The 27,620-nt window shown below is 41.9% G+C and overlaps 5 protein-coding genes across 7 annotated transcripts; 2 read left to right on the top strand and 3 right to left on the bottom strand.

Moving 5' to 3' along the window:
- Positions 1-386: 386 nt before the first annotated feature.
- On the bottom strand, positions 387-1,493 carry LOC135597899 (uncharacterized). The gene has a single exon (XM_065091401.1). It carries the CDS (start codon positions 1,491-1,493, stop codon positions 387-389), a length of 1,107 nt encoding a protein of 368 aa, XP_064947473.1.
- Positions 1,494-1,795: 302 nt separating this feature from the next.
- On the top strand, positions 1,796-4,640 carry LOC135598375 (VQ motif-containing protein 9-like). The gene has a single exon (XM_065092061.1). The coding sequence runs from the start codon at positions 3,193-3,195 to the stop codon at positions 3,970-3,972; it is 780 nt and encodes a 259-aa protein (XP_064948133.1). The 5' UTR covers positions 1,796-3,192; the 3' UTR covers positions 3,973-4,640.
- Positions 4,641-5,546: 906 nt separating this feature from the next.
- Positions 5,547-7,893, top strand: LOC103987784 (metacaspase-1). The gene is made up of 5 exons (XM_065091511.1): positions 5,547-6,554; positions 6,637-6,967; positions 7,035-7,155; positions 7,256-7,450; positions 7,740-7,893. The coding sequence occupies exons 1-5, from the start codon at positions 6,029-6,031 to the stop codon at positions 7,797-7,799; spliced, it is 1,233 nt and encodes a 410-aa protein (XP_064947583.1). The 5' UTR covers positions 5,547-6,028; the 3' UTR covers positions 7,800-7,893.
- A 2,417-nt stretch (positions 7,894-10,310) lies between these two features.
- LOC135598374 (pentatricopeptide repeat-containing protein At4g19890-like) lies at positions 10,311-16,099 on the bottom strand. Of its 3 annotated transcripts, none has more exons than XM_065092060.1 (3): positions 12,759-16,099; positions 11,042-12,652; positions 10,311-10,928 (listed from the first exon to the last, which is right to left on the bottom strand). In XM_065092060.1, exon 1 carries the CDS (start codon positions 15,629-15,631, stop codon positions 13,541-13,543), a length of 2,091 nt encoding a protein of 696 aa, XP_064948132.1. In that variant the 5' UTR covers positions 15,632-16,099; the 3' UTR covers positions 10,311-10,928; positions 11,042-12,652; positions 12,759-13,540. The 3 variants fall into 3 exon arrangements, with proteins under 3 accessions (XP_064948132.1, XP_064948131.1, XP_064948130.1); XM_065092059.1 differs by having other exon boundaries at positions 11,042-11,191; XM_065092058.1 differs by having other exon boundaries at positions 11,042-16,099.
- Positions 16,100-16,226: 127 nt separating this feature from the next.
- On the bottom strand, positions 16,227-27,349 carry LOC103987794 (mitogen-activated protein kinase kinase kinase 1). Its single transcript, XM_009406201.3, has 9 exons — positions 25,657-27,349; positions 23,083-23,167; positions 22,831-22,893; positions 22,349-22,506; positions 21,745-21,820; positions 21,588-21,647; positions 20,324-20,431; positions 16,933-17,178; positions 16,227-16,781 (listed from the first exon to the last, which is right to left on the bottom strand). The coding sequence occupies exons 1-8, from the start codon at positions 26,772-26,774 to the stop codon at positions 17,005-17,007; spliced, it is 1,842 nt and encodes a 613-aa protein (XP_009404476.2). The 5' UTR covers positions 26,775-27,349; the 3' UTR covers positions 16,227-16,781; positions 16,933-17,004.
- Between the last annotated feature and the right edge of the window lie 271 nt (positions 27,350-27,620).

The raw sequence follows: 27,620 nt of genomic DNA, 5'->3' as shown, positions 1-27,620 counted from the left end.
CTTAAAGGATGAATTATTAAAATAGTTTAAGATCTTGTAATAAACCATCAAAGTTTATATATATAATTTTTTAAAAAATATTTTTTATATTATTCATCACAATATTTATGAATTTTTTTTCTTCCTTTTTTTGTTATGTGGTTCCCAATATTATATCTCTGGGCATGAAAACTTTAGCTAATGAACAATGTGAAACATTTCATCTTTGATCAACATATGTACAATGTCATTACAAGGTTTTGCAATGTCAGTTTCTGAGGTCACCATAACACTTCAGCTAATGATACATTATTATTATTTTTAACTATCCATCCTCTATCTATTCCCAAAAATATATTTCAAATAAGAATTCTCTTTTTTATCTCTGCATCTGTCGTTCTATTGTTTCAGAAGCTCCACCACTGGTGAACCGCGACGCCCGCGTCCCTTAGCTTCCCGTAGAGCACGAGGCACTCCCAGTACGCCCGCCGCCGGCCCCTCCTCGCCCCCTTCTCCTTCTCGTCCTCGTCCCACAACTGGTGATCGCACTCGAGGAAGAGCTCGTCGACCAGACCGATCGCTCCCTCCGCCATCGCTTCCTCCACCGCCCCCACCTCCGCCTTAACCACCACGTACTCCTCCTCCCGCACGTTCCTCTGCAGCCACTCTGCCAGCGATGATGATGTACCCTCCTTCGCCTCCGATCCCTCGTCGTCCCCCTCCTCCACCTCCACCCGGATCTCCTCGAAGGCGCGCCCCTTCCGGGGATAGTTCCGCTCGAACCACGCCGTGCCGCTGCCTGCCTCCCCCTTTGCCGCCACCTCTACGAACACCCGCCGCGGGTACCCGTCCAGCTCGTCCCCAGTCAGCTGCGGCAGGTACCTCGCCCTCCGCCGCCACTCCCGCTGCATCGGCGGCTCCAGCATCGCGCTTTCCAGTCCTCTCAGAGATTTCTTCTTCGCTGCAGGCACCGCCAGTAGCCGTCGCAGCCTCATTCCCCCCTCGCCGCTGGCGAAGGACTTCCTCATCGCTACGACCGCATCGGAACCGATCCGCCCGACGTAGGCCGTGCGGTAGTTCGCCGGCGGGAGGAAGGAATCCGGCGGATTGGAACCTGATCGAACGGCCACGACGCCACCGGCCTTCAGGATCCGATCAATGCGACGGAAATCGACGGCAGAGGAGGAGAAAACGAAGTCGGTGGAGCTGTCCGGCAAGGTAGCGCTGCGATCGCCGGCGATCATGTCATCGAAGATGACGACGTTGCCCTCGGGCCGAAGGAGGCCGCGGCGCCTCAGATCCCGCAGGAGCGCCGGTAAGAAGGTATCGTCGCTGTCGACGGCCCCACCTACGTCGGCCCCGGGGAGGAGGGCTGCCTGGACGCAGGGGACGCAGAGAAGTGCAACGGCGAGGAGCGCCCACCGGGCAACGAGGCGGACGCGGAGATCAGACGGTCTCGTCATGAAACCTTCGCCACCGAGGACAAGTCGCCGGACACCGCTCGGCTTCTTCATCGTGAACCTCCCCTCCTTTCCGGGCAAAGCGGTTGCGAGGGTGTGTTTTCTTTCAGGGAAATGAAGAGGGACGGAGGAGAAGCGATGAGATCACCGGGTGCAGAAGCGGCCACCGGTGTGTTTCGTACGGACAACTGCGACCCTCTTGCTTTGAGATTGGAGGCAGAGGATCATCAGCTACTTGGACGGACACGATTGGCTCAGTCGCTTAGAGATGCGTGTGCTCAGTTCCACACTTCCGTTCACCAAGGTAAAATCCCCAAACTTCTTCTGATCTATTGAAATGCTCAATCGATTAATTGGGATGGTAGAGGTAGAGAGAGAGAGAGAGAGAGAGAGATTGGCGCCCTTGGATTTGGTGAAGAACACAGCAACTTTGATATACTTATATATAGGGTGGCATGTAGGGAGTATTTTTAGCAGAAGGGTGGGGTGAGGTGGGGAAAGCTGTTAAGCCAATAATGGCAGCTGGACAACAAGAGCAAAGCAGAGTTCGATGCGTGTCTCATTCGCTAGTCTAATTTAGGTGGGCGATCATTATTGGCGTGGTTAACGAAGATTTTAGGAGGGTTCATTGGTTAAATGCCTCTTACATCTGTTGATGATGGGTGACTATCACTTCAATTGGAGTTGAGGTTTATACTAAAATTAAGGATACATCAATTTATGGATATTACCTTTTAATTTATGGGGATAAAGTTATAATCTTTTCCGGTTTCACATTAACAAGAATTTTGGGATATAATATTAGTTGGGGCTGATTCCATTTGAAACATTGTAATTGGGGTCCGATCAATAAAAATCACTTATAAATCTTCTAAATTAGTTTAAGAATGATAATTGATGATTTATATTTTTTTAAGGATTAATATTGGTTCCTACCTTGATTTTTTTGTCTCATTGCGAGTAAAGCAAAAATAAACACTGTGAAAGAAGTTAAATTACAAGCTTCTTCTAGAGAACTCGTCCAAGTATTTATGCTGTCATGTCACATGGAATTATATATATATATAGAAGAAAATTATAGAGGTTGGTAAGAAATTTCGCTTTCGTCGTAAGTAACATAATTAATAAATATTATTCAATAATTTAAAAATACATCTGGAAAAAAAGAAGTTTTCTTCCACAGTACCTCCGTGGGACACGTGGGGAAATTCCGGCCCGTTTGCACCAACAGCGGATAGACCTCGTCCTTTACCTGATCACCCATCCAAGACGACGCGTCACTTTCTCCACAAAGGCGGCGCATCACGATCCCAACCCCAGCCTTTCGATTACAGATGGACGTCTCTGATCCGGTCATAACCCGCGCTATGCGGTCAAAGGGTCTCTGCGTGGAAACACCTTACACTCCCAATGACGATAAGTATAATCGTGCGGTCGTCGTTTCCCCCACCGCTCTGACGTGGTCGTCGTTATCCGACACTCATCATCTTCTCTTATCATTTTCCTTCATGGTATTGCTCCTGTGTCTAGTTCGAGCCACCAAACACATAAGCCAAGCATACAACTTGTGTTTGCTGGTGGTCTCCATTGTCTAATGGATCCTACACTCTATCTAATTGGTCCCTCGAAACACTGCGTAGGAGATGATGCGCATCTACCTAGAACTATACAATACTACTACTAATACTAATACTTATGGTAACATGAACCTATCTACCACTACCAGTCCACCAACGTCGGCAACGCTACTGCCATGGCAAAAAGCTGCCATTCCTCTGCTGAGTCGCCCTCCTCCTCCACCGCCACCGGCACCACCAACAACAGCAGTGGTGTTACTAACGCCACTGCTGCAGGTGCTCACTTACACAGCTCTCTCAGGTCTCTAAACAAAGCTTCTTATAAGATAACCAAACCCCTTCCCAAACACCCCAACCTTGGCCTGGTTAGGGAGCAGCAGGCGGCGCTTACAACTGGCGGCGGAGGAGCGCCGTCGCAGCCGCCGATCTACAACATCGACAAGAGCGACTTCCGCAGCCTCGTCCAGAAGCTCACAGGGTCGGCGACCCACCGCCACCAGCTCGGCCCTGCAGCGCCACCGCCTTCCGCACCCGGCCCTCCCCCTACTTCTCGGCTCCACCGCATTCGCCCGCCACCGCTCGCCCACCTCACCCCCCGCCCGCTTCCCCTGTACTCATGGACCCGGCCTCCGCCGCTCTCGCCGCTACCACCGCTGCCCACCGTCAGCGCTGCGGCGGAATCGCCGATATCGGCATACATGCGCCGCCTGCAGAACGGCTGCCTGCCTGACATCCAGCCGTCTCTGACCGCCGCGCTGGTGCTCCCCCCGCTCGGCTGGCGACTGCCGTCCCCTGGGACGGCATACGAGATGATGGTGGCCCAGGGACTGGTGTTGCCGACATCACCTGTAGTGCAGCTGCCGAGCTCAATGTTGGGCGAGCCCTCACGCCACCAAGTTTCCATCTCTTCTCCACCGGTCTTCGACGAAGGTATGTTAAGCCATCACTTAGGCTGAGTACTAATAGGATTCCACCCTCTTTTGTGTTCTTAGCTTTGTAAGCTGCGTGTAAATACAGTGATCAGCAAGAACTTGGACTCCTTTAGGACAGATCTGATGCTGTGTCCAAAGCAACAAAGAAGTGTTTTGTTTGTAAATGGATTACAATCATGTAAATCTCTGTGAAAAAGCTGCTTTTTAGTGTCAAAAATATGACAGGTCTCATCCTACAGTTCTTCCCAAAGGTGGTGAATATGTTCAATGTTTGATGGGGAAAATATAAATTAAATCACCTTGCTCACAGGAATAAGATGTATCCATGTTCTCAAGTGACCACCAACTTGATATGATTCCATGATTCTGACAATGTGGTCTTGTGATTCTTGTAAAATCTGGAAAGAAATCTTGGGAGTCTGACTCAAAGTAGCATATGTTCTTCTCCTATATGAAGATATCAGTGGTGAACAGGTGGATACTTGCAGTGTCTTTTGGAAGATGAAGAATATAGATGAGATCAGCAAAATGCCTAAGCTTTGGGAACAAAAAGCCTAAAGAATGGTTGGGTTATGAATTTTATGTGACATTTGGGAGATGATAGGTAAGATTCTATCTTGTAATATGAATAAACTATATACAACGGTGGATTTTGCAGCTGAAAGATCAAAGTTAACTTCCGGTTTCTGCTATGTTTCTAACCTATTGCATGCAAAAAGTGGCCTGAATTGGAAGTACCCTTATTTTATTTTATTTTTATTTTGTTTTTCATATTTTTGCCTCATCATTTTATATAATGTTGATCGTCGAGCCTTTCCTACTCATCACATATCGTCGACCTCGACCCTCGACACCTTTGCCTCTCGACCCTTATTGTTCATCATAATCGTTTGTTACTTTCGTCTCACGTCGTCGCTCAATCAAAAGAGTAAAGCAATTTAAGAAAGAGGTATTATTATACAAGGAAGGAGGCAATGGAAGCGTATGAGAATTGCGATTAAGATGGTAACAAGATTTCTATGAGCAAAGTAAAGACAAGGCGGATGACGATAAGGAGTCTTACACGATGAAAGAAATTTATAAGATTATAGAAAATAAGAGACATCATTCATGAAAAAATAAAAACAACCATACCTTATAGAAAAAAATCTAAAAATAAGGTTTCTCAAGAAAATTATCCATCATAAATAAAGAAACTGGTTATTCATAATCTCTTTTTTTATTAATAATACCTTAAAATATAAAAATATTTTTTTTATTATTGATAATATTAATTTTATTAATTTTATCTTTTCTTTCTTCCCTCACAATCGTTTATTAGTGTCGTCATCATCGTCGATGTTCAATGACGAGGAGAAAAAATGAAGGAGAAAGAAAAAAATTAGAGGATGAAGACGAGAAAAATGTTATTTACATATATTTATAAAGGGATAGTCTAGAAATATTAAAAAAATAATAATATTATAAATAATAAAATAAGGGTTAAATTAGTAATCTCTTATATTAACCTACAGCAGTACATCACCAACATCTGTAAGACTTATCTTTCAGCATTCACTTGTTTAAATCATTCGGCGTTCGAGGAAATGCTCGAGAGAGCCGCTCCGCCCGCGTGAGGCCCTCGCCCTTTTCCGCGAGGCCGTCTCCGACGCTCTCTCCATCTCAACCGTCCTCAACTCTTGCACCTCGCTCTTGATCACGAGGACCGGGGAAAATGCTTGCACCTGACCCCCCGAGATCACTCGTGGGACGCGTACGCTCGCAAGCTCGAGAGGTGTTCGATCGAATGCACGAAAGGGCCATTGTTGCTTGTATGGTGATGCTAAAGGCCTTTTCTGATAGAGATCTCTTCAATTCGTCATGTAAACCATGTTCACATCGTCCAGTGTCCAACCAGATACTGCAAGTTCATTTTGGAGTCAAAGTAGGACCTATGTCATCCACATTCGTTGACTAAATCTTGGCATTGTAGCGAGGTGCTGTTCGTCGATGCAGTACCTTAAATGCAACGCAACCCTTCGAGGTAGTGCGCTGGAAAGGAGAGCAGGAGGAATCTAGTTTTACTTTCCGATGGGCATATATGCCATGGCAGATGGGGAGGGAAAGAATCAAAAACCTTGTGACCTCTGGTGAAGGCTCCTCTGCAAGGCCATGGCCATCGATGGACTTTGAAGTAGACAGCATGTCGAGCAGGAAGAACACAAGCGTGAAGTGCAGCAGCTGCGGCGCGCGCCTGGTCGTGCCGCCGCAAGCTCAGACCATCTGTTGCGCCGCCTGCCGCGCCACCACTAACGTGGGGAGGTCCCGAGACCCGGTCCGGCAAGCTGTGGGCATCGTCAAAGCCGTGGTGCTGAACATCTGCAGCAGCATCAGCTCCCTGAGCTCCTCGTCGTGGAGCAGCGGGTCGAGCTCTTACGGGTACCCGACGATGGGTCAGCCGTCGAGCTTTCCCCGGGTTCGTGGGAAGAAGAGGGCGGTTCTCGTCGGCATAAGCTACGCTGGGCGGCAGTACGAGCTCAAGGGGACGGTGAATGACGTCAACTGCATGCGGTACATGCTGACTGAGAAGTTCGGGTTTCCAGCGGAATGCATCCTGGTGCTCACCGGTACGGAATTCCTCCATGGAACCAAGTCGAACACCATTGTTCCCTTCTCAAACAGAGTCGTTTCTTTTCCTGTCGCATGCAGAAGGGGAGAGGGACCCGAACCGGGTGCCGACGAAGGAGAACTTGCGGGCGGCGATGCGGTGGCTGGTGAGTGGGTGCGTGGCCGGTGACTCCCTGGTGTTCCACTTCTCGGGCCACGGCGTCCAGAGGCTGGACTCCAGCGGCGACGAGATGGACGGCTTCGACGAGGCGCTCTGCCCCCTGGACTTCGAGTCCAACGGCACCATCATGGACGACGAGATCAACGACACACTCGTCCGGCCGCTCCGCCGCGGCGTCAAACTCCACGCCCTCGTCGACGCCTGCCACAGCGGCACCATCCTCGACCTCCCCTACCTCTGCCGGCTGTCCAGGTGATGAACGACACACAACATACATGCATGTTTGCAGCATATACATGATCGGGGTTGCTTTGAGCAGGGCTGGGTATTACCAGTGGGAGAATCACAGCGCACCATCAGGCGTATACAAAGGCACGAACGGAGGATTGGCTATATTGATCAGTGGCTGCGATGACCACCAGACCTCAGCGGACACCTCGGTGAGTGCATGCTTCACCTCTCCTTCACGTAGAGTGCTCTGTAACCAGTAAACAGCGACTCCATGTGATCACATCACTACAATCTCAACTCCTACTGCAGGCATTTGCAGGCTCGGCTTCTACGGGTGCCATGACCTACAGCTTCATACAAGCTATCGAAAGTGAACCAGGAACTACCTATGGTCGCTTGTTGACGGCCATGCGCGCCGCAATTCGTGCGTCCGGCATAGGCATTAGCATCAATGGCCCAATTGCTTCTCTTATGAGGAAAGTGTTCAACTTCGGGTCAACTCAGGTAAAGCTTCTCATGAAACAAAGCCCCCTTTCTTGCATCCCTTCTCTCTCTCTCTCTCTCTCTCATCTTTGATGAATGTTGATGCCATAGGATGCCAATGCCATATGATAAGCATTAGGAACTCGAGTAGATATTGTGGCATTGGGTGATGAGGAGCTCTAATTTGATCTGTCTGATAGGGATCTTTGCCGAGCTATTCACTGAGTCGATCGCATGAAGCTCTGTTGTATCGCTTTCTCTCAAGTTTTGGTCGTATAGCATGTTAATGCGAGCTTAATTTGGCTTGCAGGTGCCTCAGCTATCTTCCTCGGAGATGTTTGACATCTACCGCAAGCCATTTCTCCTGTAACGCCACTGCCTTTCATATTAATATGTATTCGTCTCATGATAGAACTTGAGGATGTTTCTTTAAATTTATAGAATATTAACCATGTTCGATGGCATGCCATGGCTTCTCATAGGATTGCATATCTTATTATAGTGACAAAGAAATGGATTTGCTTCTTCCTGTAATAGAGAAGTAAATTTGTTTCTTCCTGAATTTGCTTTATCAACAGAGAAAATACAGAATCTTTTACACATCAGGTGACCCTTTACATGAACAAAAGATATATTATTTTAATTTGATTTGTCTCTCCGTGTTGCTAATGGCCTCTGAGTTCTTTATCCCTGATGTAAAGGAATACCTCGGCACATGAGGTATTGAGGGGCGGAGTGCAGCAGCTAGACTTCTGATCGAACTTCCATGTTCATGCTGTGGTAGAGTACCCACCTTCTTCTCCGGGGAGGTGTCGAGGGGAATGTGCTGCTCATCCAACGCCCGATAAAATCAATCGGGTTTTGGCGATGGGCTTAGAGGAGCGGGAGGAGTATCGTTCATCCATGTCGAACAAGCTGAGTGAGCTGGGTTAGGAGGAGAATTGGTGATCTGCATGATCTCAGCCATCGACAACATCGGGGGTAAATTATATGTATGGGTTAATTATATGTTATCTAGATCTCTTTAGTATTTTGATCCTTAAATTTAAAAAAAATTATATTTAAATTTTTATAATTATGAAAGTGAAACATTTAATCTCGTTTACCCTAACGTTATCAATTTTACTGACGGAAAATACAACACGTGTGTGGATGATACGAAAACGATAGACAAAGAGGTAATTTCAATGATACTGACAAACGATGATGCCATGGGTGGTTGTTATGATGGTGATCGGTCTTACTGATATCAATTTGAACATCGACAATGAGAAGGAAAAGGAGGCAGAGCGATAAGGCATTTGTGTCGATGCCGGAAGGGAAAGATGAGAGAGGTGAGGTATTTGCGTTGATGTCCTACCGCTTTGCCTCCTTTTCCTCTTCTGATGATGCGGTGCGACATCAATGCAAAGGAAGCAATGCAACGTCGCACCGAACGATGTGGTAGTCAACTAGAACAAAGACAAGGTAGTGGGATATGACACCAGAGGAGGAAGAGGGGACAAGTGAGGCATTTTCATCGATGCTGTACCGCTCTTCTTCCTCTTCCAATGATGTGGTAGTCAACGAGAAAGAAGAAGAGACAGAGCGAGACAATATTGATGCAGAGGAGGTAGTGTGGCATCGCATCGAACGATGTAGTAATTTTCGAGAATGAAAAGGAGGCAGAGCGATGCAACACCGACGTAGAGAAGGTAGTGTAGTGACACACCAAACGATCTGGTGGTCTACGAGAACGAAGAGAAGGTAGAGCAGTGTGGTGCTAGAGGAGAAATAGGAGGCAAGTGAGGCATATATGTTGGCATCGCATTGCTTTGCCTCCTCTTCCTCTTCTGGCGATATAGTGGTCAACGAGAACAAAGAGGCGACAGAGCAATGCAGCATTGACGTAGAAGAGGTAGTACGACGTTGCACCGAATGATGCGGTGGTCAATGAGAACGAAGAGGAAGTAAAGCGGTATGACATTGATACAGAGGAGGCAAAGTGGTGCAGCACCGACATAGAGGAGGCAGTGCAATGCTACACTGAACAATGTAGTGGTCAGCAAGAACGAAAAGAAGGCAGAGCGGTGTGATGCCAACACAGAGGAGGCAGTACGGCACCACACTGAACAATGAGATGGTCAGCAAGAATGAAGAGGAAGTAGAGTGGTACAACACCAACACAGATGCCTCGTCTGCCTCCTTCGGCATCACACGACTCTTCACATGCCTCCTCTTCCTCATTTGATGTCGATGCAGATGCATAGCGATACCGAATGAGTAAGAGAAGGCAGAGAGTGGTGCGACGTCGACGTAGATGTCTCATCTCCCTCCTATTTCTCCTCCGACGTCGACACAGATGTCTCATCACTCTTCCTCCTTATCATTGATGTTCGGATCAATATTGGCAAGATTGATCACCGCATCGTTCTCGCAAACCACCACCACAACAGTCACCCATGGTGTTACCGTCTGTCACCATCGTTGAAATTACCATTTTGTCTATCATTTTTATGTCATTCATATACATGTTGTATCTTCTATTAGTAAAATCGATAACGTTGAAGTAAATAAGATTAAATATTTTATTTTTATCATTATAAAAAATTTAATATAATTTTTTTAAATCTAAACTGAAATACTAAAAAGATTTAACTACAAAAAATAATATAATAATATATAATTAACCTCGGTCAGAGTAAAGACCGGTAAAGTAAACAGTGGGAGGGTTCGTCACTAGAGGTTTGACCCCTTGATCAAAGAGAGAGTTAGGGACGATGTTGTAGGATCTTCACGTGTTCACGTGAAATTGACTAGATTATTTTACGACATGTTTGCTCTCTTTGGAGCCAACTTGGGTTCTTAGTTTAGTACATTTAACTGTAGTCATAGCCAAACATGAAGAAATATGATAACCTGTGCATACATTATCAGGTAATCAACAATAGATTGATGATACTCCATCCTGTTACAGTGTAAGGATTGAAAGAATCTCTCTAGGAAGCTTGCAATAACCAAAGCACAATCTAGCTTTAGCTGCAACTAAAATGATCAAACTGGAAAAATACAGCAAGCAGTCCTACCAATGAATGAACCTTTTACTGTAAAGAGTGTAGAAATCCTATTTCTTTTGGGACATTCTTGTCTCTGTGCAGATGAAAAACTACTGGAAAACAATGGCAACCTCAAAAGTTAATGCCTTCTAGGAATCAAACAATTATCTGTAATCAGCAACATCTCACGGGGAACGGAAACATTTGTATGTAACCTGGAAAGCTTGGGTTTGGCAGCACGCAGCTTGGGTGTACGCCTTTGTATAATAATCTACTCGGCTTTTCTCCGTGATGGAAATCAGTAATCAACATCAAGTCATAGAAACAAAGCGTATTTATGCCCTTAGTCGAACCACATTGTTATCTCTGTTCGGTGCTTCCGTGGTTAATTGCCTTGCCACTGCTTGTGAATCTTTAATCTTCCTAGCAACAAAACATCAACTGCCTCCTTATTGTTCATTTACCTGAATAGAATTTATGGGAGATCTTGATATTTGTAGATGTCCTCCTAAATATAGTTACAAAAAGAATAACAGAATTTGTCATCAAGGAATGCAAAGGGTTCTAAGAAGCTAACCTTCCACGGTCATCATTCGCAACAATGACGAGTCCACTATCTGCAGTGACATCTTTGGAATGTATATAAGGATTGGACTGCAAAAGTGATTTGAGGCTCTCGTTGCCAAAAGCTTGGAAAACAGCTTATGTCCACCAAATCTTGGAACACCTGATAAATGTGGAAGGAAAAAATTCAAGATTCATGTGAGCGCTTGTTGAATCAAGAATGGAGTAAATTGAATGCAAAAGATACAAACATGAAGAAAGAATGCCTTTTCCTTTGAGATGAAATCTTTTGTAGGGTTCTTGATTAAGAAAATAATCTCTTAATTAGCAAATGATTCACCAAATACATAGAGTTTCAACAGAAACGATCACACTACCTGGAAGAAGTAAGTCATTGTTTACCATAAGGCGTGTGAGAAGATACAGAAAAGAATAACTTGCCAGAAATGGAGGGCATAAAGGAAAGTTAAGAGGGCATGAGAATAAGAATGACAAATCCCAAAGGAAATTTGGTGGTTTTGAACTAAAACCATGACATCTGCAAACTAATCTAATTTCAAACTTGAGATAAGCTCACACTTCAGGAACTGTTCATTACAGGGAAGCCAGATGTTGATAATCAATTACCAAAGAAGGGTGTTTTTATCATACAACAAAAGCTTATACATGTTATGCTTCCGGGTAAGACATAATTAGCACATTATTTAAGCAAAGGCTTCCATAAGAACCTGGCATGTTTGAAACAAAACCACCTCTGCCATCATGGACCTTGTTTAAGATTTCAATTCCCACAATGACTTGGTGAAAAACTATTTCCATCTGCAAAAGTGAAGCCGATCTAAGGATAATTATAAAGGAAGGCCGGAGAGTATTTAGGATATTTTATGAGTTCCTGAAGATGCTTGTACTAGAATGTACATGAGAGGCAAATAGTTGTAACTTCATCGGGGTTGAAGCTCATATGCATATACAAGAACAAGAATGTAACTGAGAGAAAAAGATTTAAGTCATTGATTGGTTTAACCAAAATGGCTAACTTAGAACTAACAAATAATCAACATGAAAGCTGACTAAAAGCAATTGATGGCTTACCTGTAAAAGTATATGGTATAACTGAGACAAGTGTGAGGATGTTTTGAAGAATATTTAATCATCCTATGGCATATGAAGGGTGTACTAAAAGCAAGTCAATAAAAAATAATATATTTGCATTTCTTTCCTTGATATCATGGTGCAGTGTCTGATAAAAAGTGCTTTATTAAATTACAGAAGCCTATTACATCTGCTTTGAGTCACATATTGGCATCATAAATAAAGAGTTAAAAAGAATGTGAAGTAGTCAAGGTATGGGTATTATCTGGTGAAAGTTTGGACATGGTTCACGAGAAGTGTTTGCTTGCTCAATCTAAGTTTCTTCTCTTCAATCTCTGCATCAGTTTAAGGAGACAATGCTCGCTTACTTTGTTGACATGTACTACAGTCACCAATGATGCATTGTGAGAGATTTAACATGTTTCTCAACAAAGATGAACCACATAGGAGAACAAGCTTTTCCATGTTATGAAAACTATATCAGTGTGTATTCGTGTTCCTCAAGGTTTTCCAACACATCCATGAACCATGGCTGTTCCACGAATATAAGGCACAATCGTCAGCCAGATGCACACTTCATAAGCTTTTGAAGCTTGCAGTACAAGATCTTTTCGAAAAACACAAGAACAGAAGCTTACCAATTGCAGCAAAGTTGCTCTACAACCACAGATTGCACCAGAGACAAGAATTCTGCTAAAAAAAAATGCAGCTCATATGATGCTCATGTATCATCTATGTGGATGCCACATAAACCATGGAAGCCTCAAATATCGACCTTCTTATTGGATATCACGCCATCACCAACATATAATGAAACTAGTGTGACCCCTCTTTTGCACATGGATAACAGAATGTGATCCCTATTTGCTAATCCTCCTAACAGCATCCAGTTTCTGGTTTTGGGAGATGTGTCATCTGCCACAACTGAGGTGGAGAGACATTGATATGTCATCTGCCACATCATATATATGTATATCCCAAGGTTTGTAAAGTTCGGGTAGATTGCAATGCACAAAATTAAACTGACGAGCTAATCTTTCAAAACCTGCAGAGACCACTAAACCATTTTACCGGAAAGAGAACCACATTCCACTTTACATACCCAACAGCAAATGTGCAGATCTGCCAGAATCCCAACCTTAATTGCATTTGAACTCATACAAAGTTGGTGAGTCACAAAAATAGCCTTAACCATGCCCTGTCCCAGTGAGATTCTGTCATGGAATGGTTTTCATCACAAGAAGTGCATGGCCACTTAGAACATGAATACCGATCTACACATGAGCTGTTGATTATTTAAATATCAGAAACTTGCTGACATTTCTCTGACTCATCGGACAGAATTTGCCAATCATCGCATTGAGCTTTATGAGGAACATAGGCAATCTTTTCAACTTGTTGCTCAAGTATTATGTCCTGCTTAAGTTATGGTGCTGTTGTCCTTAACAAAGCTAAGTGCTCCCTTTGAAATCCTCTCAGAAAGTTCTGATGCAGTCGAATACCTATTGTTCTCATAGCATGCATTTATAAATGCAGCATAGGTTATGCGGTCAATGCTGTGATCTTCATCCAACAATTTGTTGATGAACATGCCTGCTGCATCTACGTGTCCCTCAAAGCCGAGCTTCCTAACTAAGATATTGGCTGTGCGAGTCCATTGTTTTTTGTCTAGCCTCTCCAATAGTGATAATGCAATGTTTGATTTTTGCCTCTTGCAATATTCATAAGCCAATGTAATGCGACTAACTTCACAGGGAACCAGACCTTTGTCTAACATGGCCTCATATAATGCCCTCGCCTCATCCAGCCTAGACTCTTTGCAGAGACCACTGACCAAAGCACCATATGTTATTGCATCAGCTGAACATCCATGCTGGATCATCTTCTCAAAAACCCTCAAAGCAGAAGTTACTTTTCCAACCCTACAATACCCACCGATCATCGATGTATATGTTTGTTTTGTAGGAACTAACTCTAACTTGAGACATCTTTCAAACAACCTCTCGCTCTCTACCATGTTCCTTTGCTTGCAAAATGCAGCAATTAAGGTGGTATATGTGTGAATATCTGGATGGCAGCCTGCGTCAACCATCTCATCAAATAATTCCATAGCTCGAGAAGAGTCGTCTCGCTTGCAATGCTCACTTATAAGAATAGTATATGTAAATTTATCCATCTGCAACCCCTTGTTTGAAGCCTCTTGAAGCAATCTATAAGCCTCTTGAATCCTTCCCTTTTTGCAGAGCCCATGGATAACAGCATTATATGTGCAAATATTTGGAAGACAACTGTCACTGGTCATTTGATCCTTCAATTCATAAGCCCGCTCCAGATTCCCAGCTTTACAGTGTCCATCAATCAGAGTGGTATAGGTGTTGGTGTTGGGTGTCAAACCCTGCTCCCGCATTCTCGTCAGCAACATTTCTGCCCGATTAAGCTTGCTCTCCTTGCAGTAACCTCTGATCATGGCTGTGTATGTGCAAACATTCGGCTTGTATGAGTTGCTCCGCACAAGCTTCAGGAACAACCTGAAAGCCCGATCAGTCCATCCAATCTTGCAAAGCCCATCAATCAAGGCTGTGTGTGTATAAACATTCGGCTTTAACCCCCTCCCCACCATTTCCTCAAGCACCTGAAATCCCTGCTTCACGCTGCCCCTCTTGCACAGCGCATCAATCAGAGTCGTGTAATTGATCACATTCGGAGACAGACCGATCTCCAGCATCTTGCGGAAGAACCTGAAGACCCAACTGACGCAACCCTTCTTGCAAAATGCATCCACCACCAGCGTGCATGTAACGTTATCGATTCCATGACCTCTCTCCTCCACCGTCCTCAACAGCCTCTCCACATCAGAAACGCGGCCCTGCCTGCAATAAGCGGCGATCATCGTCTTGAAACTGCACGAATTGGGATACGTTCCATTCGCCGGCATTTCAGCAAACAGCTGCTCCGCATATTCAATCAAGCCCGAACCAACCGCCACCCTAAGAACCAAATTCATGGTGTGGATGCTGATGGGCAGCCCCTGGCTGCGCATCTCGAAAACCATGTCGACGGCCTCCTTCAGCCTGCCAACCTCGGAAAAACTCACAGCCATGCAGCTCATGACCTCCTGCGCCTTCTCCAAGTTACCGAGGTCGACCAAGGAGCACGCGGCCGTGACGTAGAACCGCAAGAAATGCCTGAACTGGGGCCGGGCGACCGCCCAGCGGAAGAAGCTGAAAGCCACCATGGATCCCTCCGTCTCCGCGAGGAGGGCAACGGCGGCCACCGCCTGCTCATCTGTGAGGTCGACATGCAGGGACCGGAGTTTCTGGTTGCCGTCTTCGTAGGTCTGGGAGATCAGATTGCAGACCTCGGAGACTGTGGGCGGAGGGTTTTGCGGTGTAAAGGTGGGATCTTGGGAGGGTTGGCGGGGGAAAACGAGGTCGGCGAAAGGCCTGCTCTTGTTGGTGCGGGCGCAGTAGTAGCGGAAATGAGGAGCGAGCAAGCGGCGGAACAAGCGCATGCCTTCGCGATTTGGCGACCAACTTCTTCCAATCGAGTATATATATATATATATATATATATAGATATAATGGGTATGCCTTCTAATTTATCCGGTAACTTGTTGCAGCCATCCTAACCGCCATCGAACCTCTTCAGCCGTTCCCTGAACTCCTCCGCCGACATCTCGCCGCTCGCCGACGGCGTGTACTTTGATCGCCATGAGAGGCTGCAACTCTGGTAGTTCATGTGGATCCATCTCGCTGGTATTTATATGCAGCAAAACCATGGTTTCGTCCTTGTTATCCTGTGAGAGGATAAGACTAGAGAACATGCCAACGCCGCCTTGCTTTATCTGCTACAAGAAACAAGATCTGCTTGGACGATCATATTGCGAAAGATGATATATGTATCTGTGAAAGCTTGGATCATTTACTTTCCTTCCTTTTGGATTCAAAGCATGAGGAGAGTTTGAAGGAATCTTGGCCGAACTTGTCTGTGGAAGATTTCTGTTTGAACACTGCATACAATTGAAGTTGAGGAGAATTTGATGACATTGAGAGTGCTGTTGATGGTTCAGAAAACATCATCTTCGACATACAATTGAATGAGCTCCATGAGGAAGACAATGTATTTGATGAATCAGAAATGAAATAGGAATATTATGTCAGTTAGGCATACAAACTGTGCACACCATGCACCACTTGTACAAGCTTCAAATATGAAGACAACACTTCACCAAATCGGAGAAGAAAGAGGAGAACAGATGAAAAAGACTCGTATTTGGTACTCCCCATATCATGGAACCTTCCTAGCAACTCTTCTTTACGGCAATACATTCCCAACAACACCTAAAGAATGCAGCACTCTGTCAATCCTATATTATCAGCACAACAAACACAATATTTACACGAAATGAACAACACTGTTGGAGGACAACGGGACTCGAAACATACACATGCATTCATCTTGATCGATAATTGCACACACATCGACCATTCATCATCTTACTTGTGGCAGCTGAATACATGGACTTCTCCACGATTGGTTACGATCAGCTTTCGAAAGGTCAAGTCACAAATGAAGGTGTTCGAGTACCAAAGATTCTTATGAGACACTGGCAACATGAAAAAAAACTTTCTCAGCATATTTGCAGCGCGTCACCAAAAAATCTGCACAGGTGAATGGAGTTCAAAATTAAACGTAAAATCTAAAGATATTCAATTCATATATACAAAGAAATGATGAAGAAAAAGAGACGACAGCTTAGACCACCGCAAAATTGATTGCTTGAAATTTCAGAATGAACATAGAATGCTTTACCTTAATGTTTTTGAAATGCCATTATTTTTTAGCCAACTAATCTCTCATTATTAACAGAGATGAATTAGATCATCAAGAAGTTCCCATTGATCTCCTGACAAATGGATGCTCTAATAGTTGAGAAGCAGTGGGACGATCATCTGGATTCACTTTCACACACTGGCTAATGAAATCACGTGCATCTTTAGACAAGTAGCTTGGAATTGAAGGCTGTTCTCCATGGCCAATCCTATATAAAGCTTGTGTCTGCATATTACAATGAATCATTTATTACCCAATCATAAAGGAAACAAAAGGAAAGGGCATCACTGTTACAAGTGCATTGATATCCATATCATATCCCTCCAAACAAGTAAATATGTTGTGATATACAACTGGCAAATTAAATAATGTACGAAGACAACAAGACTTTGAACTTAAATTAATAAGAAAGGTAACTCTAGTAGACAAGCAAACCAATACATCGAACCATCACAAACGCTAGCCATGGTAGCTAGTACTCTTAATAGTAAGGGAACCAATATCTCTATGGTCTCCTGAAAAATTTTAATTACATCCTTCACTCTGGAGGAAAGAAGTCAGTAGGGAATCCTTCTACTAACATAGATGTTCTATTATGACATTCGTGTTCACGACTTGACAAGAATACACTCTTTTCTTCTCATATCTAGTACAATCCTAGCACACTTTTAGTAGTAAATCTACATTTGAAATGTGTTGTCAATATGGAATTCAGCATGATGATGATAAGAATTTGCACTAAAAATTTACCTACCATTTAAAAACTAAATTCCAGAACACCAACATGAACTGTGCACTTTTTGTCAACAACCACCTAATTCAATCAAGTCAAAGGCCTGATATCAGATTTCAATCTGACATTCAGGTGGGTAAATAGTTTGACCTTCAGGTGGGTTCATGTTTTTGTGTGTCATTATGCTTTTTAACAAAGGGTTTTGCACATCATAAATTAATAAAATAAATGGGCTATCACTGTCCCTGTTACTGCAGCATGAACAGTGACATCTCATTATTCAAATTTCAAACAACTCCATGGTACAAAATTTCCAAACATCCTAATTAAATAGAACCCTTAAGACTATTGGGATTTATGGAAATGACGTCCAAAAGAGGAACACGGACTTACAAATGAGACTTCATGTGATTGATTTCACAAAAATAAATATTTCTTAAGCCGGAAGTTCCTCTTTTTCATCTTATTATTTTATCTACCCCATCTTAAACCATGTTTTCCTATTCCCCGTCAAGGTTTCAAATACCAGTCCAGCAAGGGACTGATATCAGACCATATGGTGAAGTAGTGGTCAGTATTACTTTTTTATTGGTTAGTACCAGTGGTATATATCGGCATACCTGGAACACCAGTATTGTACCAGTCTGGTAGATTACTGAAACCAGTACTGGAACTAGATGGAAAACCTTGTTCCCTGGAGCGTTTTTCTTTCTCTTACATGGTACTCCTATTTAGTTTGTTTGATAATAACAACAATAAGAACTTTGTTGTTCAGTCAATTCCTCATCCTATACTTATCCTAGTTGATTTCTCGAACAGTATACCACTGGTAACCTGCCAAAATCTAAAGACTAATCTCTACAAATCCATCTATTTAACAGATCTTTTTAACTGTTGAGAACCAATTTGTTGTTTTTTTTTCCTCTTTTGTCTTCTGTAGATCATTACCACTTCAGGCAATATCAGGTTTTATCTCCCCAAGCCAGATAACTGAATACATAGATCAGGGATGCTTTTAGTCTGATGGTGCTGTTCTATTTTCAAAATGAAAACCTTCAGAGCATTTGACATGGCATATGGTACTTCATTATATATTGTCCTAATTAGAGCTTCTAGCAATATTTAAGTTGTTAAATTAGCATAATGGTATTGCCACATAATCTACTTATGAGACACATCCTTTGAAAATGTTAAGACGTAATCATGAAAACTATGCACTGGCCATTATTATTATTTCACCACAGAATACTAATAGTAAGTACATACGTAGTTTTATTGTTTTCCCTTGAAAAGAGACATTATGTGGTTCAAAATTTTAGAAAAATTCAAACTAACTTTCATCTTGGTGTAAACATTTGCTGGCAACAAAATTATAGAGACTTCATCTGATTGAGTTCTAGGAGACTCATGATAACAACCAAGAAGTACCAGATAGATAACATTTAAATCTACCCTGAACAGTCCAAGTAATATGAGAAGAAATAAGAAAGGAGCTTAATTCAAGTTAAAATGAGATTGTACAATGGAGCAGCAACAAAGACAAAATAACAACAACAACAATCCATAAGATCCCAACGTCATATATGCTAGGCATGCAAAATCATGGTCTGTTGATCATCTTGCTTCCTTCCAGTTAAACCTTTTCACCGAGCACTAGTTCTTTCCCTGTCTAAATAGGTAGCTGAGCTAAAGAACACAACCTACCATTGCGAGTTCAGGTAATGCGTGTAAACAGACATATCAAATATGTAGAGAGTTAACTTCCATAACTCAGCCATGAAACCAAATTCCAGTTGGGGCAACCCCACTGTGGCACAACCAGTTTCTTTTTTTTTTTTTTTCAGAAGAATGTCATTTAATATGGCTGGCAGCATTGCTCAAGGGGTTGAAAACTTGAAATAACAAGGTCTTTTTGTTCATCCAATTTATAGTCACAACGAAAATATGGTTGCCATTCAGCCACATCAACAATACCAACTTACATGGATTGGTTGGTCATGCTAATTACTGTTACTAATATCATCCTCTACAGATGTCAAATAACCACTACTCTGTTCTCTGAAATTGGACATCTACAGAATAAAACTGAGCTAGATTCCTATCTCAATTTTTGGCTTTTTGTTTATCTCTTTATCCAAATTCTAGAACTGTTTTCCAGCCCATAACATCAAGTTTATAAGTTACATACAGCCAACTAATATAGCTCATAAAAAAAAGTTTGTTAAATATAGCCAACTAATAATTTGATAGTTACTTGCAATTTGGATTTAAGTGGTCTGTTTCTAGAATTAATTTAACAAGCCTTTGGTACATCTTTTTCTTTCCATTAGCAGCTTAAAATTTTGATACTTCACACGGCCTGATCTTTTATTAGGCTATTAAAATAATATGGTCGAATCATCTAAATTTGTGTCAATCTCCAATTAACTTGTTAATTATGCACTCACTAGTCTTTCGCTGGCTGGCTGCTCAACTGCATAAAATGTCATTCAGCTCATAGGGAGTGGTATTTGAACTCAGATAAAAGAGGTGACTGGGAAGGTAAAAATTTATTATTTTATTACTGAACTGGAAAAAAGGTTTGCTGAAAAATTGGAAACATAGATGGTATGTAATCCTAATATATAAATTACTCACCCACTCTAGATTTGGATAAGGTATCTGACGAGTCAACATCTCCAGAACTGTGCACCCAAGGCTCCATATATCTGCAGCGGGTCCATATGATCTTCTGGGATTAATAACCTGGAATATTGAAACTAAGAAATGTCATTGTTCATAAATGAATCTAAAATTTTGAACAACTTCATCACTGCTTCTCAAGTGAAACTTAATAAAGTAAATAACTTTGGCTCTCATCCAATAAATAGGGCTTGGCAGGTTAACGCACCATCTACAAGCAGTTGCTACAGTTCTTTTGCATATTAGTATAAATAAAGTCAGATATGAAGAGAAAACCCCTCGGTCACATGTGACAATGAATGTTATATCACATACTGTTAGCAGGTGGCGCTATGCTTTCAAATGATGCTGCTTTAAAGAATAAATCATTAGCAGAACATTTCCTGACTGCCACATCACCATATTAATATCATTATACATCTCAGATTCATGGCTGCAGGCAAAGATGCATCTCAGACTTGAATGGACATGTGGTATACAAGCTCAGAAAATGTCATCTCAAAGGAGGATGAGACCAAAATTAATTTATCACGGATCATCATTTCCCCCAGATCGGTACGAAATGGCTGATATGTTCATTCTGGAATGAACCCATATGCGAACCACCCTCGTTTTAGACGGTCCAGTCCGACTCATTACATACATACATACATACATACATACATACATACATACATACATACATACATACATACATCTATACATACATATATATATATACAAACATATATATTGAACACTCTTTAGGGGTCATATTTGAGAACCCTCTTCGCTCGTTTCACCTCTGTTGTCCATTTTGCCTCGCTCATCATGCACCACCAGCAAGTGCGCTTGCACCTCTACCTTCCTCCTCTTCATCCACTCCTCTTCTTCCTTCCCCTTCCTCCTCCTCCTTGCTCGTTCTCCCACCTCTTCATTCATCTCCCCTTCCTCCTCAGTGTACCATGTGTTGGTACACTGGTACTAACCATCGACCAGGCCAATACGAGTCCGGTTCCTAAAACGGTATTCTTGCTCATAATGAACAATTCCAAACATTTATTCTATATGAATCTATTTGTTGAAATGCACAACCCTGTCAAAGAATTATCTTGTTTAATAATCAGATATTGCCATGTTCATAAAGCATTTTACAGATTCTTTTGGCATAGGTTCCAGATTAGGTGTCGTTGATGGAAAAGAATCTATATATTCTCATTTAGGATGAAGAAGGGCTAACCTCTGGAGCCATCCAATAGACACTGCCTTTGCAAGATTTCAGCAAGGTGACCTTGGTCATCTGAAGTTGTTCACAGAAGCAGAATAAAATATGAATATAATGACACATTAGATATGCAAAGTATCACATGTATAAAGCAAGAGGGCAATAGACAAACCTCCTTTGCCAATCCAAAATCTGCAAGTTTTACAGAGCCGTCTGCATGAACCAATATATTTGCACATTTGATATCTCTGAGAAACGAAAAGATAGCATCTTAAGGTTGTCTTTCCATAAGCAAGAAAAGAAAATGACTGGGAAGACTTAAAAGAAATATTATCAGAATCATATATTCAATCCTTGCTTAACATTTATCTCAAAATATATGAAGATCCAGTCCTTATCTTCAAGCTAGCTCTTGAGGATTAATAGAACTGTAAAATCAGAACAAAAACACAGGTGCCTCAGTTGGTGCATGTTGCCAAGATAACGGCATGCAAAAAGTGGCATGTCCCTCATTATACACACTGACTGATTTTAATCTAAATCAACTTTTAAGTTTTAACTGCACAGTTTGCTCATATGCAAGAACCACAGGAACAAACAAGTGGCATGCACCATTATCCAGGGACATAATTTATTCGTATGTATCGTTAAATCATGGCACATGGATCCAAAAAGACTGGCTCAGAAAAGAAATTTCCAATAATATAACATCATATCCTGTCAAAACCAAATTTATGAAATAAGTGCATAGGCATAAACTAAAACAGCTGAATCACCTGTGCACAATATTTCGCTCATGAAGGTAGTTTAGGCCATTTAGGATCTGCCTAGTATATGCTGAAACTTGAGAATCTTGCAGTCGATACTTTTGATACAGAGATGAAAGCGAACCTTGTGTAACAAGTTCAAGGAAGATGTATAATTTTGAATCCTCCTAAAAATTAATTCATATCACATATCAGTTAGAGAATGGAAGTAGAGATTACACCATGAAAAATAAAATAATATTTATGCCATTAGTCAAGAAAATCTCAAATATTCCAATCTACCAAAAGGATAATAATAAAAATTAAAAGCTTCAACTATCCCTATCTTGTGATTTTATATAATGACATATTTATCTAATGCTTTTCCCCTTTTTTAAGGTACAATTTTAATGGCATGCAAATAAAAATAAAATTCAATAAATACATCTGTCAGAAGATAAATTCATGAAAAGCTAAAGTGGTGAAATAGCAAGATTGGAAAAACAATATACCTTGTCTGTTCCGTAATATTGAACTATGTTTTCATGTTCAAACTGACTTAGAAGTGCGATCTCCTGGAAGCAAAAGTTAAGGAAGAAAGTTGAGAACACTTAACCAATTTTCCAATTACTCATTTAGATCCATGAAAGTCCCAGCACATCTATAATTAGAAAAGAGGATAAAATAACTTGCAAACAATATTGAAAATGGTAAAGAATTAGTGAACTAGATCAATGTAAAGGTAAAAATTGACATTATCCTACCTGCTCAAGTTGAATAATACATTGTTCAGCATTGCTTCCTTGGTCAAGCAAAGATACTTCTTTGACAGCAAAAAATATACCCTCACTATACAAATGAAAAAACATGCCTTAATCAAAGAGTAATTCACCAATTTAATAATACTCGAGAATTATATTTTACTGAGCATACTGAAAATATCATTTAAAAAAGAGAACTGTGTTTTAATGAAACTAGATCTCCAAGTAAAAGACTGATATATACATATATAACCATTAAATGATGTCTGGCTGATAAAGCTTACAAAAGAAAAGACTAACACAAAGTAAGAACTTATGGAACTTGGACACATGAAATTAGAACCAACCAAGCAGTTGAGGAACCTATAGACCTCAGATATATGAAAATATGATCATCCAAGAAGTTAACAATTTGTGAACATCAAGTGTGAGCTAAGATTATTCATCCTACTTCTCATGCCAATTTACAATTTAGTGATTCACATTATATACATACTAATGAGTCCTAAGCAACTAATTTATAAAGCTTACAACACTTTTAATTATGAGGAATCAAGATCTCCCTCTCTCAAAAGAAGAAGAAAAAGAAGAGTTGAACTAACACCTGCTTATTCTTCAAAGTTTGAAATATCTTTTGAGATTTCATATTCTAAATGTAGTTTAATTGAATAAAGAGGCATAAAACCTAAATGAAACAGTAAGGCTGCATACACAAATATTTCTGAACAACAAAAGACAACTCATGTTAATGGGTTTACACACATCTAATTGGCAAAATCACAAAATATAGCCTCTTTATACATTCTGCTCTTACGTTCACGAATCAAACAACTTCACTATCAAATGTCAAACACCAAGGAACTTTATCCTATAAATGCTTCCTGTCTAGCAACCAGCCTCTAACATGAATGCAAACCAAACTCTTAGAAATACTCATTTCATATCTAATTCTTCTTTAATCTCTCTCCAAAAACTATCCATAACATATTGTTTACACAGTTTAATACTAACTGGCTTGTTCTCAACTTCTAAATTTCTATAAAATAATTGAGTTTCCCATATTAATACTTTGTGTTGAAAACTTGATGCATCAATGGGTACATAATTAGTTCCTATTCCATTGTCTGCTTTCATCCTCTAAGTCATCTTTGACTTCACACAAAAATATCTCAAGAACCTGAAATTCTTATTCCTATCCCTAATTCTAAATCCACAGTAAGCTACTTATATAATTTTCACTAGGCAGGCACAAGTAAGCTTGTCAGTGTTCTTCAAAATCACTACCTCTAATTAAAAGCCTCCAATCTTCATCCTTCTATCATCTGCATTACAAGATTACCGATATTATTTTCTTTTTTCGCAACTTCATAGATGTTATTTTAAGCCCCCCAAAGAAACTCCTAAGCCTTAAGTTTCATATCACTAGCAGCTTAGACATGATTAGATACTTTCTCCCTTCTAAGAAATATGTATGTCTGTGACCCAGCTCAATAGTCCTGCTCAATACAATAGGCTCAAAATCACAGCGTCCAAAATGCTTAAACCCTAATTATTATGGGTAGACTGAAATAACCTATATACAAATCTAAACGATAAGCTTCTGATATGGGACTATTGTGGCATGATAATCTCCTACATTCAAAGGAGTAATGTCCTCATAAAGACCCAATGCAATTTAAAATCATTCACTAGTAGGTGGCATGTGAGGCCTATGGCCCAATGGTGACTCAGATTTATCCCATCTGATTATAATTCGAAACCATAAACTTTGACATGTTTTAGTTGTGATTGACTGAAAGAAATCCATGAACCCAAATGACTTGGATATAACAAGCCTAAAGGCACATGAATCAAAATGATTAAGCCCTTAATAGTCATAGACCAATCGGGCAATTTATATCATCAATGCCCAATATGGGACTATTGGAAATCACAACATATTCAACACTAAATAATCACAAGGCATGAAAAAATCTTAACACCTTATTAATGTGATCGTGAAGGAAAAAGATGACTGACAAACTTAGGATGAGGTTATTTGAACTGTGTAACTAAAATAAATATATATGCAGATACAAAATTAAGATAGGACAAGTTAAAACTCCCTGTGCTGACTATGTAGATATCTTAGATGGGCTATGTATCCACCTCAAAATGGAAGAGTAAAAAACAAAAATAATGTTCATAGTTTTTACCACCATATTGTACAATTTGTGGAAAAGTTAACTATTTGCTTATTTACAGGGTTGTCTAAAAAGACAACTGTAGCTCTGCTTAAAATATAAGCTACAATTTCTTACAATTGCAACTGACTAACCTGTGCATATCCCACAGGTACTCAACAACAGACAATTTTAAAGTCCATAATTAACACCGTCAAGTTATGGGATTCTTCACTAACTATGGTTGTCTTCACTAGGATAAATTGGTTTCCTTTAAGAACTGTGGGAGTATTCTCAAAAGTAACTGAAATCCCACTAGAAGTATTTTGTAGGTAAATGGCAACCTCAAGAATCTAAGCCATACATATAAAGAAACAAGAATTTCTTGGATAGATAATTTTAATTCATTACTTACTCGCTTATCCCTTCATACACCATTCCATAGGAACCGCTACCCAGGAGCATGCCACGCATCCATGATTTTATCTTCCGCTTTAACCTACCATTTGGTGAGATGGTGAATGTTGTCTCAGTAGTCGTACTGCATGACTCATCGTCGTTCATCGTCGAGTAAGAAGATGTCCCTGTGAAGTCCTCGGGGGTATCCTGCAACCACAGTTCCCTCAACTCCTCCTCACTGACTTCATCGCCCACGAGAATCTCCCCCTTCCCCTTGTTCTCCTCAGAATCCACTGATTTCTTCCCACGTGCCTCAAGATCACTTTCCTCTGGGGCAACAGTTCTGACAATATCTGAAGTCAAATTTGCTGCATCTGTGACTGCAAGGGAAATCAATGGAGCTGGTTGAAGAGTTGATGATGAACTGTAAGGCTCATGTCTCAAAGAAGGAGATGAAAATTTTGTCATTGGCGGTGGAGGGGAAAGAACTGGAGGCCGGACTCCTCGAATTCCACCTCCTCCCCCAGAACTCGGAGACACACAGGATTGGCCACCAACAACCCCAGTTTCGACCTTTGAATCATCAGTGAGCTGCCCACATTCCTCTTCAGGACCGATCTGGCTTACAATCACTTCTGCGGATGCTGAAATGGGTTCCAAAGGAGTCCGATCAGACACCAAGATTGGATCTTCAGACGCAAAGGCGGGATCTTTATGGGTTGGGCTGTCCAGCTGGAGAAGCCTGGACCTGGAAAGGACGTCGGAGGATAACCGCGCCTTGTGCCTCTCCCACTCGTCCTCAGAAATAGCGAAATCCTCGGGGCTGTTGAGGCCGAGACTGCGGCAGAGGATGTCTACCTCGCCTTCAATGCTTCCGTCGATCCGGAAGCTCGTCTGTTGGGCATACGCGGACGAGAAGAGGTCCAGAGGTCGTGCGGCGCGGAGGTCGGGGTTTTCTTCGGTCGCGGCAGAAGAGAAAGAGGTCGAAGAGGAACCCGCGACCTCATACTCGACGTACTTGACCGCGTTGCGCCGCACCAGCTGCGGACGCCGTCCCGTCACCTGCTGCTGCTTGCTGGAGTCCATCGTGCCGCGTCCGGAGCTGGAGGCGGCTCTCCTACGGTTGAAGAACATACGTCGGTGGCGGCGATAAACCCATCAGGAAAAAGAGACCCCCAAGGCACGATTTTTACCAACACCGGCAACAAAGGGAATAAAAAAGATGCGAACTTCGAAGCCAACAAGAAGAATCGACAAGAAATTTCGACCAAACGCTAGGGTTTCTGATGCTTCCGGAGCCCAAGAAAAGGCGAAACCCAAAAAACAATTGGCCGTTCCGGGAATCGGGAGAGCGAACAGGAAGAGGGTGAAAGGATCAGGAATAACACGGAACCCGGCGGCGGAGACTTGGTCTCGATGGTAGGGTTCATCTCCTCCCCTTCCCTTCCGCCATTCAATTCCGGGAAGGCGTCCGCTGTTTTGTGGCGTCACGGAAGCTGCCGCTGGAATTCTTAGGAACCAAATGGGCCACCACCCATGGATGCAACCGATGAATGACACAGATCCAGCAGTAAAAGGAAGATACAAAGAGCAACAGTGTGCCGGTGAGAAAAGAAAGCTCCGACATTACGGAAGAACAATACTCCGCCGCAATTTGCCAGCACACGCGGTGGATTTTTCCTCGAGCAGAAAAATATCTATATTAAATTAAACGACGAGTAATCTTTCTTTGAATATTCTCTGCTTCTCAAACTGATAATAAAATGGTCAAATAACATCATTTAGTTATCTTGTTTTTTATGATCTCGAAGTCAATACCTAAATATCATGCTTCCAATTGGTATCCTCGTCGAAGTTTCATTGATCTTGGCACCTCTTCTTCTATTCCTCCCTCGAGTCCTTCTCCCGCTGCTGCGTCCACAAGAACAAGTTCGTCAATTACGTGCATGCGATCGTGATGTGTGGTTTCTATCTGTCTTG

This window comes from Musa acuminata, chromosome BXJ2-1, assembly GCF_036884655.1.
Source record: "Musa acuminata AAA Group cultivar baxijiao chromosome BXJ2-1, Cavendish_Baxijiao_AAA, whole genome shotgun sequence".
In the NCBI taxonomy this organism is placed as follows: domain Eukaryota; kingdom Viridiplantae; phylum Streptophyta; class Magnoliopsida; order Zingiberales; family Musaceae; genus Musa; species Musa acuminata.
This window is presented reverse-complemented; position numbering and strand designations above follow the sequence as displayed.

Bases quoted from the DNA above. Each gene is read 5' to 3' on its own strand.
- LOC135597899 (XM_065091401.1), bottom strand. From the start codon at position 1,493: ATGAAGAAGCCGAGCGGTGTCCGGCGACTTGTCCTCGGTGGCGAAGGT.
- LOC135598375 (XM_065092061.1), top strand. From the start codon at position 3,193: ATGGCAAAAAGCTGCCATTCCTCTGCTGAGTCGCCCTCCTCCTCCACC.
- LOC103987784 (XM_065091511.1), top strand. From the start codon at position 6,029: ATGCCATGGCAGATGGGGAGGGAAAGAATCAAAAACCTTGTGACCTCT. The intron at 6,968-7,034 runs GTGATGAACGAC...TGCTTTGAGCAG, and splicing joins TACCTCTGCCGGCTGTCCAG to GGCTGGGTATTACCAGTGGG. The intron at 7,451-7,739 runs GTAAAGCTTCTC...TTTGGCTTGCAG, and splicing joins TCAACTTCGGGTCAACTCAG to GTGCCTCAGCTATCTTCCTC.
- LOC135598374 (XM_065092058.1), bottom strand. From the start codon at position 15,631: ATGCGCTTGTTCCGCCGCTTGCTCGCTCCTCATTTCCGCTACTACTGC.
- LOC103987794 (XM_009406201.3), bottom strand. From the start codon at position 26,774: ATGTTCTTCAACCGTAGGAGAGCCGCCTCCAGCTCCGGACGCGGCACG. The intron at 20,432-21,587 runs GTTAGCCCTTCT...TCAATATTCCAG, and splicing joins TCTATTGGATGGCTCCAGAG to GTTATTAATCCCAGAAGATC. The intron at 17,179-20,323 runs GTGAGTAATTTA...TGTAATATGCAG, and splicing joins CTTATCCAAATCTAGAGTGG to ACACAAGCTTTATATAGGAT.